Source organism: Ranitomeya imitator, chromosome 7 (assembly GCF_032444005.1).
Source record: "Ranitomeya imitator isolate aRanImi1 chromosome 7, aRanImi1.pri, whole genome shotgun sequence".
Taxonomy (NCBI): Eukaryota; Metazoa; Chordata; class Amphibia; order Anura; family Dendrobatidae; genus Ranitomeya; species Ranitomeya imitator.
Window position 1 is genome coordinate 205,605,739 of NC_091288.1, and position 14,760 is coordinate 205,620,498.

At 47.0% G+C, this 14,760-nt stretch overlaps 1 protein-coding gene across 1 annotated transcript in view; it reads left to right on the top strand.

The window, feature by feature from the left end:
* The window catches only part of LOC138645321 (mucin-12-like), a 35,011-nt gene extending 20,695 nt beyond the window's left edge, over positions 1-14,316 (top strand). The window contains exons 5-10 of the mRNA XM_069734528.1: positions 1,194-1,345; positions 4,663-4,825; positions 5,366-5,557; positions 8,986-9,216; positions 12,991-13,132; positions 13,888-14,316. Coding sequence (XP_069590629.1) covers positions 1,194-1,345; positions 4,663-4,825; positions 5,366-5,557; positions 8,986-9,216; positions 12,991-13,132; positions 13,888-13,962 — 955 coding nt within the window. The 3' untranslated portion in view covers positions 13,963-14,316. The remainder of the gene's footprint in view (positions 1-1,193; positions 1,346-4,662; positions 4,826-5,365; positions 5,558-8,985; positions 9,217-12,990; positions 13,133-13,887) is intronic.
* Positions 14,317-14,760: the final 444 nt, after the last annotated feature.

The following is a 14,760-nucleotide window of genomic DNA, read 5'->3' on the forward strand; positions in this document are numbered from 1 at the left end:
AAGCTATGAATGAATGGACAAAAAAAATTGTCTGGTTGTCTGAACAAGGGCATTCCAAAAAAATATTCATATATCCATGTGTTATGTGTATATACGTATATTTTTTATGCTTGTGTGCATATATGTATTATGTATATGCATGCGGAGTGGGCGGATGGGAAAGGGGCAAACGGAAGTCATTCACAAGGGCCCTTCAATGTCATTGTCTGTCCTACTATATAAAGGGCTGTGAGCAGTCATTGAAGAGGAGGTGAGCTGTGACATCACCTATTGTGAATGGTGAATCCTGTGTTATCTACTGTATATAGAGGTGTTATCAGTCATTGTACAGGAGGAGGAGGTGAGCTGTGACATCACCTATTGTGAATGGTGGATCCTGTGTTATCTACTGTATATAGAGGTGTTATCAGTCATTGTACAGGAGGAGGAAGTGAGCTGTGACATCAGCTATTGTGAATGGTGGATCCTGTGTTATTTACTGTATATAGAGGTGTTATCAGTCATTGTACAGGAGGAGGTGAGCTGTGACATCACCTATTGTGAATGGAGGATCCTGTGTTATCTACGGTATATAGAGGTGTTATCAGTCATTGTACAGGAGGAGGAGGTGAGCTGTGACATCAGCTATTGTGAATGGTGGATCCTGTGTTATCTACTGTATATAGAGGTGTTATCAGTCATTGTACAGGAGGAGGAGGTGAGCTGTGACATCACCTATTGTGAATGGTGGATAATGCGTTATCTACTGTATATAGAGGTGTTATCAGTCATTGTACAGGAGGAGGAGGTGAGCTGTGATATCACCTATTGTGAATGGCGGATTCATTGCTTTCTATGCAGCAGTGATCAGATAAGTTTCTTCTAGTACACGCTAGGAGCTTCCGGATTTACAAAGATGAAAGAAAAGGGAAAGTCGTATAAAGACAGAAAGTTTTTGCATTTGAATTTGGTTCAACAATCAACGCAGCTTCTAACCCCCCAGCGATCTCCGGTGGACGCTGCGGCCCGAACATTTGCTGCCAGACCCAGCCGTATCACCAGCCAAGTGCGCCCGTGCCCATCCCTTGTGCGCCATTGCTTGGTATCCTGGATGCAGAATTGTTTTTCATCCCTTTTATTGTAGGATATCGTTAATGCAGTTAGTAAATCTGCCTTTCAGGCCTCCTGGCAATGGCTGCCTCTTGTCGTTTCAGAGTGGCTGGCACTGCCATGGAATACAAAGTGCTGTTCAGCGTGCGCCCAGGGAGCCAGATGTCTGCTGCGCAGGAACTCGTCCTTTCTGATCCATCCACGCTTTTCGAGTCTTCGGAGAAACCCTATAGAATCTATAACACAACCCTGACAGGTGAGGAGACCCCTGGTAAGACCTCAGCCCCCTCATAGTGGCCGCATTACAAATGATGTGACATGCAGCCTGATTTCTGGTTACATCTGACCCGGCATCGGAACGTGGAAATGTCTTCTTCCTGGAATAAGTAGGTATCACCCTGCAGGGAGGTGACCGGTGACCCGTCCTGTAATCTGTGCCTCCCGCCCATAGCTTCCTCTATAAATGCCTGTCACCTTTTATCACATGTGACGCCCCTGGTGCACGGTGTCATGTACTGACGTCAGCCGCGTCCACACTGAATTCTCATACAAATGAATGTAGAGACTAGAGGCCGCTCTGTACTCCAGGTCCTGGGGATATGCTGGAAATGTGCACAATGCAAATAAGCCTTTACTATTCCAGTCCCGGGTGTCCATTAGTCTATTACTCCAATCCCTGGTGTCCATTAGTCTATTACTCCAATCCCTGGTGTCCATTAGTCTCTTACTCCAATCCCTGGTGTCCATTAGTCTATTACTCCAATCCCTGGTGTTCTTTAGTCTATTACTCCAATCCCTGGGGTCCTAGTGTCCATTAGTCTGTTACTCCAATCCCTGGTGTTCTTTAGTCTATTACTCCAATCCCTGGTGTCCTTTAGTCTATTACTTCAATCCCTGGTGTCCATTAGTCTATTACTCCAATCCCTGGTGTCCTTTAGTCTATTACTCCAGTCCCTGGTGTCCTTTAGTCTATTATTCCAATCCCTGGTGTCCATTAGTCTATTACTCCAGTCCCTGGTGTCCTTTAGTCTATTACTCCAATCCCTGGTGTCCATTAGTCTATTACTCCAATCCCTGGTGTCCTTTAGTCTATTACTGCAATCCCTGGTGTCCTTTAGTCTATTACTCCAATCCCTGGTGTCCTTTAGTCTATTAATCCAATCCCTGGTGTTCTTTAGTCTATTACTTCAATCCCTGGTGTCCATTAGTCTATTACTCCAATCCCTGGTGTCCATTAGTCTATTACTCCAATCCCTGGTGTCCTTTAGTCTATTACTCCAATCCCTGGTGTCCTTTAGTCTATTACTCCAATCCCTGGTGTTCTTTAGTCTATTACTTCAATCCCTGCTGTCCTTTAGTCTATTATTCCAGTCCCTGGTGTCCATTGGTCTATTACTCCAATCCCTGGTGTCCTTTAGTCTATTACTCCAATCCCTGGTGTCCATTAATCTATTACTCCAATCCCTGGTGTCCTTTAGTCTATTATTCCAGTCCCTGGTGTCCATTAGTTTATTATTCCAGTCCCTGGTGTCCATTAGTCTATTACCCCAGTCCCTGGTGTCCTTTAGTTTATTGTTCCAGTCCCTGGTGTCCATTAATCTATTACTCCAATCCCTGGTGTCCTTTAGTCTATTACTCCAATCCCTGGTGTCCATTAGTCTATTACTCCAATCCCTGGTGTCAATTAGTCTATTACTCCAATCCCTGGGGTCCTTTAGTCTATTACTCCAGTCCCTGGTGTCCATTAGTCTATTACTTCAATCCCTGGTGTCCTTTAGTCTATTACTCCAATCCCTGGTGTCCTTTAGTCTATTACTCACACGGTGGCGCAGTGGTTAGCACAGCAGCCTTGCAGCGCTGGAGTCCTGGGTTCTAATCCCACCTTGGACAACATCTGCAAAGAGTTTGTATGTTCTCTCCGTGTTTGCGTGGGTTTCCTCCGGGCACTCCGGTTTCCTCCCACATTCCAAAGACATACTGATAGGGAATTTAGATTGTGAGCCCCATCAGGGACAGTGATGATAATGTGTGCAAACTGTAAAGCGCTGCATAATATGTTAGCGCTATATAAAAATAAAGATTATTTATTATTATTACTCCAATCCCTGGTGTTCTTTAGTCTATTACTTCAATCCCTGGTGTCCATTAGTCTATTACTCCAATCCCTGGTGTCCATTAGTCTATTACTCCAATCACTGATGTCCATTAGTCTATTACTCCAATCCCTGGTGTCCATTAGTCTATTACTTCAATCCCTGGTGTCCATTAGTCTATTACTCCAATCCCTGGTGTCCATTAGTCTATTACTCCAATCCCTGGTGTTCATTAGTCTATTACTCCAATCCCTGGTGTCCATTAGTCTATTACTCCAATCACTGATGTCCATTAGTCTATTACTCCAATCCCTGGTGTCCATTAGTCTATTACTCCAATCACTGATGTCCATTAGTCTATTACTCCAATCCCTGGTGTCCATTAGTCTATTACTCCAATCACTGATGTCCATTAGTCTATTACTCCAATCCCTGGTGTCCATTAGTCTATTACTTCAATCCCTGGTGTCCATTAGTCTATTACTCCAATCCCTGGTGTCCATTAGTCTATTACTCCAATCCCTGGTGTTCATTAGTCTATTACTCCAATCCCTGGTGTCCATTAGTCTATTACTCCAATCCCTGGTGTCCATAAGTCTATTACTCCAATCCCTGGTGTCCATTAGTCTATTACTCCAATCCCTGGTGTCCATTAGTCTATTACTCCAATCCCTGGTGTCCATTAGTCTATTACTCCAATCCCTGGTGTCCATTACTCTATTACTCCAGTCCCTGGTGTCCATTAGTCTATTACTCCAATCCCTGGTGTTCTTTAGTCTATTACTCCAATCCCTGGTGTCCATTAGTCTATTACTCCAATCCCTGGTGTCCATTAGTCTATTACTCCAATCCCTGGTGTCCATTAGTCTATTACTCCAATCCCTGGTGTCCATTAGTCTATTACTCCAATCCCTGGTGTCCATTAGTCTATTACTCCAATCCCTGGTGTTCTTTAGTCTATTACTCCAATCCCTGGTGTCCATTAGTCTATTACTCCAATCCCTGGTGTCCATTAGTCTATTACTCCAATCCCTGGTGTTCTTTAGTCTATTACTCCAATCCCTGGTGTCCATTAGTCTATTACTCCAATCCCTGGTGTCCATTAGTCTATTACTCCAATCCCTGGTGTCCATTAGTCTATTACTCCAATCCCTGGTGTCCATTAGTCTATTACTCCAATCCCTGGTGTCCATTAGTCTATTACTCCAATCCCTGGTGTTCTTTAGTCTATTACTCAAATCCCTGGTGTCCATTAGTGTATTACTCCAGTCCCTGGTGTCCTTTAGTTTATTATTCCAGTCCCTGGTGTCCAGTGGTGTATTACTCCAATTCTTGGTGCCCAGTGATGTCATTTTCTAGTCCCTGCTCTCCGGTGGTTTACTACTCTCGGCATTACATACTCGGCATCCTGGGGTCAGTATGTGATGAGTAGAACTGAGTCTCATCTATGTAATTCTTACATCTCGTCTCCTCCCTACAGTCCGCCATGCCGATCCGTGTGCAGACTGGTTCATTTGCCCTCGGAGTTTCCGGTGCGCGCCTCTGCGGAAGCTCAGCGCCCTCTGTTTGTCACCTTGTCACAGTCTCTTCTGCCACAACAACGGCATCTGCATCCACCGCAAAGGGCAGGACCCTGAGTGCCAGTGAGTAGTACTACATGGATTTCATGGTGCTATGGTGTCTAAGGGGTTTCTCCTTGCGAGAGTGACATGCCAAGCCTGGCATGTCAGAGTGAGGAGACTTATACGCCACGTATGTAAGAGCTGGAGCGCAAAGAAAGCTTGTAAGTCATCGAATCTCATGTAATAAGATGGATGATTTAGTGAATCCTGCTTTGAGCAGAGGGTAGGACCAGATGACCCAGGAGGTCCCTTCCAACTCTACCATTCTATGATTCTATTAATAAAAAGTTCTGTCACTTTAAACTGTTTCCATTCCTCTCCATTGACAAGACCTGAGCTTGCTGTCAAGGAACAGAAATATGTGTCATCTAGAAGTTAAAAACCATCGTAATGTTCTCAGCTTCTGGATGAACGCAGAAAAATGTTCCCATTCATTGACAGGAAGCAGAACGGTGAGAAATTGATAGATGCACGCTGAGACTTGTAGTCCTTCACCCGTTTACTGTTGTATTTGGGAAAGTTTCCTGTCGATCACTATGGATTCTGTCCTCGCCCCATCAGGTGCCCGATCGGCAGAGATTTTTGGTACATGGGACAAACCTGCGACTACAGAATGACTCATCACCGCCTTGCCGCCATTGCCTGCGCCGTCGTGTTCTGCATCATCATCTGCGCCGCGGCCGCTGTTTTCATCCTGGTTCGGAGGTTTCAGACCCAGATTCTGCAACAGAAAGTGGCCCAGACGCAAAGCAGGTAAAGTAATATCACGTGTGTCGTCACCGTATCCCCCGGCTGTCTTCAGTTATCACTTTAAAGAAATGTTTTCATTTTTCCGATCCTCTGTTATTCCTCCTGGAAATGTAAGGATGAAATGAACTGACAGATTTACATGACCTTAACACTTCGGGTGCCGGGGAATGGAGTGGGATCAGGAGCTGATCGCTCGCCATAACCTGCAGACGTCGGCCGTGTTATACAGTCAGCATCTTCCCTTAGCAGCAGCGACTAGAGTTTGCTCTGATTGCTGCTGTTTAACTATTTAACAGCTGCTCCCTTTCCTTCTCCGGAACCTGCCACCTGTCATCCCTTTAGTTTATTTGGACTCCATGTATTTCTATGGAATTGTAGGGGCAGGAGTGACGCCCCTGCACATTGCTGGGCTTACAGGGTATGTCCATTAGTTTGGCTTTCATCGGACGCCATGGATGCCCCCGTCCTCGTCGCTGCTGCCTTCAGCCATGCAGGCAATCTGCCTGCGCTCACCCAGCTCGGATCCCGTCTTCGGAGTTCACGTTCTTCGCTCGCCTCCTGCTGGCTGAGGAAGCCATCGCCGCTTGCTCGGGTTGCAACTTGAAAGAAGGAAAGCGGCAGAGGAGGCGGCCCGGTTATCTGTTGCCATGGTAACCACAGATGAGCATTAATATTGGCGATCATTTAATAGGGTCTCCTAAATTCCCGGCAATTGTCATGAGACCGTTTCTTGCTTTAGGATATCTGGAGCCAGAAATAAGAGAGAATGAGAGAATCTCCACACAAAATGGAAAACGTGTAAAATAGAGAGTATGCGATCAGCCATAACATTAAAACCAACCACTGACAGGCGAAGTGAATGACATCATTGTTTGGTGACATCGGCGCCAGTCATGGAGGGAGACGTTATCGGCAAGAGATAGAAAAATGGGAAATTGTAAAGGCCCCGTCAAACATAGCGACGCTAAAGCGATCCCGACAACGATACGACCTGTCCGGGATCGTTGCTGCGTCGCTATGTGGTCGCTGGTGAGATGTCAAACTGTGAGATCTCCCCAACGACGCAGCAGCGATGCGGCGACCTGTAGCGACCTGTACAACGATGTCACATGGCAGCTATTTCATGACGATTAACAGACCTCAATGAGGGACGTCCTGTCATGAGGTCGTTGGTAAGGTGTCAAACACAGCGATGTGTGCTACCCAGCGGGACCTCAACGACCAAAAAAAGGTCCAGGCCATTCCGACACGACCAGCGATCTCACAGCAGGGGCCTGATCGCTGCTACGTGTCACACATAGCGAGATCGCTACTGAGGTCGCTGTTGCGTCACAAAACTTGTGACTCAGCAGCGATCTCGCTTTGTGTGACGGGGGCTTTAGGATGTGAGTGACTGAGACAAGGGCCAAATTGTGAAGTCTACATGGCCGGGTCATCGCCAAAAGAGGAAATCTTGTGGGGTGTTCCCGGTATACGGCAGGTCTTGTGGGGTGTTCCCGGTATATGGCAGGTCTTGTGGGGTGTTCCCGGTATACGACAGGTCTTGTGGGGTGTTCCCTGTATACGACAGGTCTTGTGGGGTGTTCCCTGTATACGACAGGTCTTGTGGGGTGTTCCCTGTATACGACAGGTCTTGTGGGGTGTTCCCTGTATACGACAGGTCTTGTGGGGTGTTCCCGGTATACGGCAGGTCTTGTGGGGTGTTCCCTGTATACGGCAGTTCTTGTGGGGTGTTCACAGTATACGGCAGGGCTTTTGGGGTGTTCCCTGTATACGGCGGGTCTTGTGGGGTGTTCCCAGTATACGGCAGGTCTTGTGGGGTGTTCCCTGTATACGACAGGTCTTGTGGGGTGTTCCCGGTATACAGCAGGTCTTGTGGGGTGTTCACAGTATACGGCAGGGCTTTTGGGGTGTGCCCGGTATACGGCAGGTCTTGTGGGGTGTTCCCAGTATACGGCAGGTCTTGTGGGGTGTTCCCTGTATACGACAGGTCTTGTGGGGTGTTCCCGGTATACAGCAGTTCTTGTGGGGTGTTCCCGGTATACAGCAGTTCTTGTGGGGTGTTCCTGGTATACAGCAGGTCTTGTGGGGTGTTCACAGTATACGGCAGGTCTTGTGGGGTGTTCACAGTATACGGCAGGGCTTTTGGGGTGTGCCCGGTATACGGCAGGTCTTGTGGGGTGTTCCTGGTATACGGCGGGTCTTGTGGGGTGTTCCCGGTATACGGCGGGTCTTGTGGGGTGTTCCCGGTATATGGCAGGTCTTGTGGCGTGTTCCCGGTATACAGCAGGTCTTGTGGGGTGTTCCTGGTATATAGCAGGTCTTGTGGGGTGTTCCCGGTGTACGGCAGGTCTTGTGGGGTGTTCCCGGTATACGGCAGGTCTTGTGGGGTGTTCCCGGTATACGGCAGGTCTTGTGGGGTGTTCCCTGTATACGGCAGGTCTTGTGGGGTGTTCCTGGTATACGGCAGGTCTTGTGGGGTGTTCCCTGTATACGGCGGGTCTTGTGGGATGTTCCCGGTATATGGCGGGTCTTGTGGGGTGTTCCCGGTATACGGCGGGTCTTGTGGGGTGTTCCCGGTATACGGCAGGTCTTGTGGGGTGTTCCCGGTGTACGGCAGGTCTTGTGGGGTGTTCCCGGTGTACGGCAGGTCTTGTGGGGTGTTCCCGGTGTACGGCAGGTCTTGTGGGGTGTTCCCGGTATACGGCAGGTCTTGTGGGGTGTTCCCGGTATACGGCAGGTCTTGTGGGGTGTTCCCTGTATACGGCAGGTCTTGTGGGGTGTTCCTGATATACGGCAGGTCTTGTGGGGTGTTCTGGTATACGGCAGGTCTTGTGGGGTGTTCCCTGTATACGGCAGGTCTTGTGGGGTGTTCCTGGTATACGGCAGGTCTTGTGGGGTGTTCCCGGTATACGGCAGGTCTTGTGAAGTTTTCTGGGTACACAATGTTTATTCCATACCAATTGGTCCCAGTAAGGAGAGCCAGTCTTAGGGTTATGATCACCACCCCATTGATAGTGTGAGGAGCGACCTCTTACCTACCTAAACGTTGTCCTGTACCCTCTTCATAGCAGTAGGATTCCCTAATGGGAGTGTGAGTCCATTTTCAGTCAGATATTGCCCCCGTCACACTGAAATACATGACTCAGAATTGTCCATGTTATCTGTGAGAAGTGTCGGAAAACAAGTCCGATCCAACGAGGCCGCTATAAACAACATACGGACAATGCTTCCAGAGGACGGCCGCCATCACGGGTCTTGTGGAGTTCAGGCTGTTTTGGCAGCAACCAACAATAAGAAGTTGGTTTTAATGTTATGGCTGATTGGTGTGTTATCCTTATATCAGGAGGCATGTTTGCTTATGTTTCAGGTGTGAGGTGATTTTTTTGTGTTGGTGGATAATATTCATTGACGGACGTGTAATAATTTAGTTACAGGAGGTTCAGTCGCTTTGACGATGTCCCCACGCATTTCTGGTGTCCTTCGCAAACATGGCTGACGACCTCGGCGTCACTCAATTCCCTGGATAACCCGGCATTCAGCAGCTCCGAAGAGGTGTTTCCTCTGCAGGCTCTGGGGAGCTGCGTGTGCGGCTGTCAGGACGGCGCGCGGAACGGCCCCCAAACAAACCAGGTCCAGCAGCCGGCCCGCGCCCCACCCAGGTAATGGACGCCGCCTGGGAAATGGAAGTAAGCCGACTACTATAGTGAACGTCAATAATCGGGAATCTCGTGAAGGGTACAATGCGACCAAATTTACTCCTGGAGGGTAAAAACAGGGGTGCAGCCTACGCGCCCCACAAATTCAGATGTAAGAAGGTGTGTGTTGCTAGGCAGTGATCCGTTAGCAACCAGACTGTCAGACTTGACTTTTCAGTTCAGAAAGAAAGACATCTTACAAGAATTCTTACATCTGAATGACCCTTGGTAAATCTCCGCCTCGCTTGTCGCTCCTGCATGTCCGGCTGGCGTAGATTTATCTTTATAATGATCGGTGCTCGGTTTTTCTTTATCCAAAATTATTGGCGTGAAGCTAAATGATGACATTCCGAAAATCTCCACTAGAGGAAGCTTCATAATGATATATTATGGAGCTCATTGTATGCAGTACACTCGTTAGTTCCCTCTAGTGGTGGCTGCAGGTAGACACATTTTGATGGAGCTCAATGTATGCAGTACGCTCATTAGCTCCCTCTAGTGGTGGCTGCAGGTAGACATTTTGATTCAGAGCATTTGTAAGAACTCATTATGAATATTAGATTTTTTTTTTTTTACGGAAAACGGCTTTAAGACTGTTGCTATGTCTTTTTACACCAGAATAACCTACAAGGGTCACACAATTTTATTTGTAATGGTCATAGATAATTGGATCTGTAGTGTATGTGATTGTATATATACACTATCTGTAACACATATTGAAGGGTTAAACATATTTTTCGGGTGACAGAACCAGACAGACGGACGATTTGCATGTCTGTCTATAATTGGGCACATCCAGCGTCTGGAAGATGTGCAGTGAATGTCTAATCAGGCTCTTCTGATGGCGTCTTCCCCACCGCTCCAGCACGGTGGGGGTTACTTAGATCCGACAGCCGCTCTGAGACCCCTATTACCTTAGCCGTGAAGGTATTTGGAACGCAGGGCTGCGATTGGCCAGGCTGTTGTCATGGTTACGCTGGTCTGTCTGCACAGGGAGTGCGGTGGTTACTGATGCAAGGGAGGATGCTGTGCGTAGCGGAGGGGGGGGGACAGATCAGAGCGCGGAGGCTTCACACGGCGCGGAGGCTTCACACGGCGCGGAGGCTTCACACGGCGCGGAGGCTTCACACGGCACGGAGGCTTCACACGGCGCGGAGGCTTCACACTGTGCGGACACATGTCCTCCTCACTCTACACCACGGGAAACGCTTGGGGGAAACTGAAAAAAGTGTGTCCCGCTCACCATCATCCTCACTGGTGTTAATGGGGGGGTCCGACCCCCCGTGCATAAAGACTGACCGCGGTATAATGAACAGTTCTGAAACTTTCCAATAGACTTTGCCCCGATTCATCATTTGCGTGCCCCCCCAAGAAAATATATATTTTTAGACTCCTATAAGTAAATAAAAAAAAAAAAAATAACTGTCCTTAAAGGTAGACGACCCCTTTTAGTTCCTGCATGAGGATGTACTAGAGAATGCTCCGATTCACTGACCGCAAGCAGAGGTGCTGAAAAAAACGAATTGTTGGCATGAAAATGAAATCATCCATGTTGCACCTTTTTTTTTTTTTTTTGCTCAAAAATGCAAAAAAAAAATCTTCTGGCATGTTTTTAATCCTTCGTATGTATTGTGTCCCCTCTATTAAAAAACAAAAATAATTTGAAAAAAATGCACAAAAAAAAAAAAAAAATGAATATACTGAAAAACATTGGGCTTGATTTCGGCAAATTTGGCACAAAAAAATGACTTTTTTTTTTTTAGTTTGTTTTCGTTAACATTTTTTGTAGCGTTTGCCTTTATAGCTTTCGGTTGCACCGTCTATTGGCTGATTTCAGAACGAGTCAACAGAGAATCCATCAGTGAGCTCATTCTGAGGGCCAGTCTGTAACTCTTATGTCTTTTTTTTCTGAGATATGAATTTTGCCGGAAACAAAGAACTTGAAAAAAACAAAACAGTGCAAAGTTGATGAAGTCTGACCACATTCGCTCCCCCTAGTGTTTTTCCATCCCGTCCTCCATGAAACAAACCTCATGGAAATCGGGAGGTTAAAGGAAGCAAACAGATCAATTAGCGCTCAGCACACAGCGCCCCGGTCCGTGTGCCGACTTACTGTAACTTGTCGATCACCAGAAGGACGTTATTCTGCCAAGTGTCCCATTAGAGCCTATGGCCAGAATGTGGGGCCTCTGCTTAGGTCCTAGTTAGCCACAGAGCCAGGTTTAGTGGCCACATGTAATACTACATTTCAACTGTAGAGGTCGCTGTAGGGGGAATGCATATTTGCGTCCAATCTGGAGATCTTCTTATTTCAGGCCTTCTGTTATGAGGTTACCTTAATAAAGGGGCGCAGGAACCTAAAAAACAGGGACTGGTCACTTTTAAAGGGGACCTCTCCACGGTCCGGACATGTTTATTTATTCGCCATGAAATAATAATTCTATCGTAGCTTAGAATTTGGTGTCGTTCCTCTGTTATTCCTCCTGGAACCGTATTGACAACCGAGTGTTAAACCTTCCCTCTTTTCAGAGGGGGTGTGTTCCTATAGGTCAGCACTGATTGGACAGACCCCTAATGGGTAACACCCAGATGTCACTTTATGCCTGAATTTTTAGGGGAAATAGAAGAGAACAATGCAGAGATCTAAGGAGATGACCAGAAAAATCAGAGAGATGTGAGCGGTAGCAGCAGCGCCGCTGCGATACCTATCTGGCCCTTTAACTGCAGCACAGATTGCAGGACAAGAGCGAGTCGGGCGGCCCCCGCTACGTCAGGCTGGGGGGATTAACTCCATGAATTGTGACCAGGGACAGAAAAGTGCAGACTTCATGCTTTACTATAGAAAATACCAGCTGAACCAATTGATCGGGCCCTCTCTCCATTATGGGGATTGCTGGGAAGGGGTCACAGCGCTCCCACCTGATCTATCCCACTGCGGCCGTTACATTGACGACATTCTACGCAGCGCACACTGGAAATAAGGGGAAATTGCAATGAGGATTCTTTTAAGAAGCCACATTGAACATGTGACAGACAATATAGGTGGGGTTATTTTAAACCTTGATATCCCCACACTACCCTTCCCAATACGAGGGTCTCAGCAGGACTTGTGCCTGTCAATGCATTATCTATACATGCAATCCCTGTGTCAGACACCGGAGGGCAGCAGACACAGAGAGATCACCATAGAGGCCACGATCCCCATAAAGACACTCAGCATGTATGGTCAGTATGGTAAGGACTGGGCCACAAACTACATAGAAACTACTTGCCAGTGTTGGAAATGATACTTTACCAAGAAGTGGGGAACAGAAAGCGTATGTGTTAGTTTCTAACTATAGATCTGCATAGGAGCTGTATACACAATACGGCAGATTTTTATATAATGAAAACACACCACAAACTAATTCTAAATCCCCCTGCAGATGTAGTTTTAAAAGTGTTACCTGCTTTCACCACTAGGGGGAGCCTACTGCAAACTGGTATGGATACAACTGAAGACTGTCTACAGTGAGCTCCCTCTAGTGGTGGCTGCAGGCAGACCGCATGTTATCTTTATACAACCACTGCCATCCTGATGGGGGCGCTAGTGCTCAGACTACTACAAAGCTGACATTTATCGCCTATAATATGTATACTTATTGGTGGATTATACGCCAGGGGTAACTTCTAGTTGGAGCGCCCCTTTGTTACGGCTCGGTGCCGCCTGCTGGTTAACTCTTCGTTTCCGTCTTTCAGGCTGGAGACAAGTTGCAGCAGCGTCAACGACTTGATGATCGACTCTGGGAAAGCGAGCGACGTGTCCGTGTGCAGCTGGCCTATGGAGCCCATCCACTGGACCCCCTTCCCCATCCTACACCAGCTTTCCCTGCAGTCCCCGGTATGTGTCAGTAATGGGGAAATTGAGCCTTTGAACCACCATTAAGCAGATTAGTGACGCTCTAACGGATATTACAGAGTGAGGACTAAGATTAAGGAAAAAACATAGCGCCACCCTTGTCCACTGGTTGGGTCTGGTATTGCAGCTTGGCTCTCTTCAAAAGTGAATACTGCAATACCAGACAACTTGTGATCAATGATGGTGTGATTTCCTGGGGGGGGGGAGAAGTGTATTGGGAATATGAACAGTGGTTGCCCTGTTAGGACAACTCTTAACACTACCCTTCCTTTCACGCAACATTTGTAGATCATTGTGGTCTTTCTCAGTCCTCCACAAGAAGGTAAAAGTTGTTTGTTTTTGTGCACATATCAGTCCAGTATGTTCTGGAGCTATCATTCTGCCAGCACTATAAGTGTTGGAACTTCCTCCTTCCAGTTACCAGCATACACTGCTATGGTTTCGGCCGCCCGCCTCTCTGCAGTTTGACAACGAAGCAGCAGAGATAAAGCCCCCTGATTCCTTTAGTCCTTGTGCGTATCTGCTGGCAGAGAGATTACACTTGACAACAGGCACATTCCTTATTTTTCTTGGGGGGGGGTAATTTTCACAAAGATTTGCAGTTATCTATTCATTTAATTAATGAGATGAAGCAAGTTTGTAAATCTAAATTCACAGTTGAACTTTTGGAGCCTTCGTTAGGAGACCGACCTTACAGGCTCCAGTGACCCTTTTTTTTTTTGTTCCTTTCTTTTTAGTTTCACGCTCGCAGACCTCATTCCTACTTCGAAGGGATGGAGCTGGTCAACACGGAGAGGAGCTGGACCGCCTAGCTGCTGCGTTCTGATGGGAAAACGTTTTAAGAAGGGCTAGAGGACCACGGAATATTAAAAAAAAAATAGACACTCGTGCCAGCAATTTATGAATATGCCCGCTCTAACCGGAGTGACCCCATACGGAGACAGTCCCACAAGTCTGAGATTCACTGTTCACAAACTATGTACTGCGTGTAGCACTCGTGTGGTGTACGTCGTCCCATGTCCACCACCATAGACTACACTGGACTTACCCGTCACACCATGGCCATCTGACATCATCCTCCTCATCATCTTCTACGGTCGCGCAGATTGATTCTTGCAACAGAAACACCACTTAATGCATTACCAATAATAAAGTGTGGCTCTGCACGCAGGTACAATTTGTTGAGGGGGTCCCGGCCGGCGCGGCTTGTTCCTGAGCTTTCTTCTGGTTGAACTGCTTTCCCAAAATGTTCCATAATACATACCTCCTCATGTATGCCGCCGGATTGTCACACATGACAAAAAAAACAACATTTTGCTTCCTTTCTGTAAGGAAGCATAGGTGCCCAGAGCATAAAACAGGTACATTTAAGTAGCGCAGCAAAGTGACAAAACTTCTGCTTTTATTGAGGCAGTTAAAAACTCCAGACCAGCAAACTGCAGAAACATCTGCTTTTATAGGTCACACTTTAGTAAAAAGAGTAATATGCCATGTTGTCACATCTGAGGATATATTTACATAATTTTAAAAGGAATTTGTTAGGGAAAAAAACCTATTTAATCTGAGAGCAGCATAATTTTGATGTGTCACTTGCTGTAGTTTCAATACAA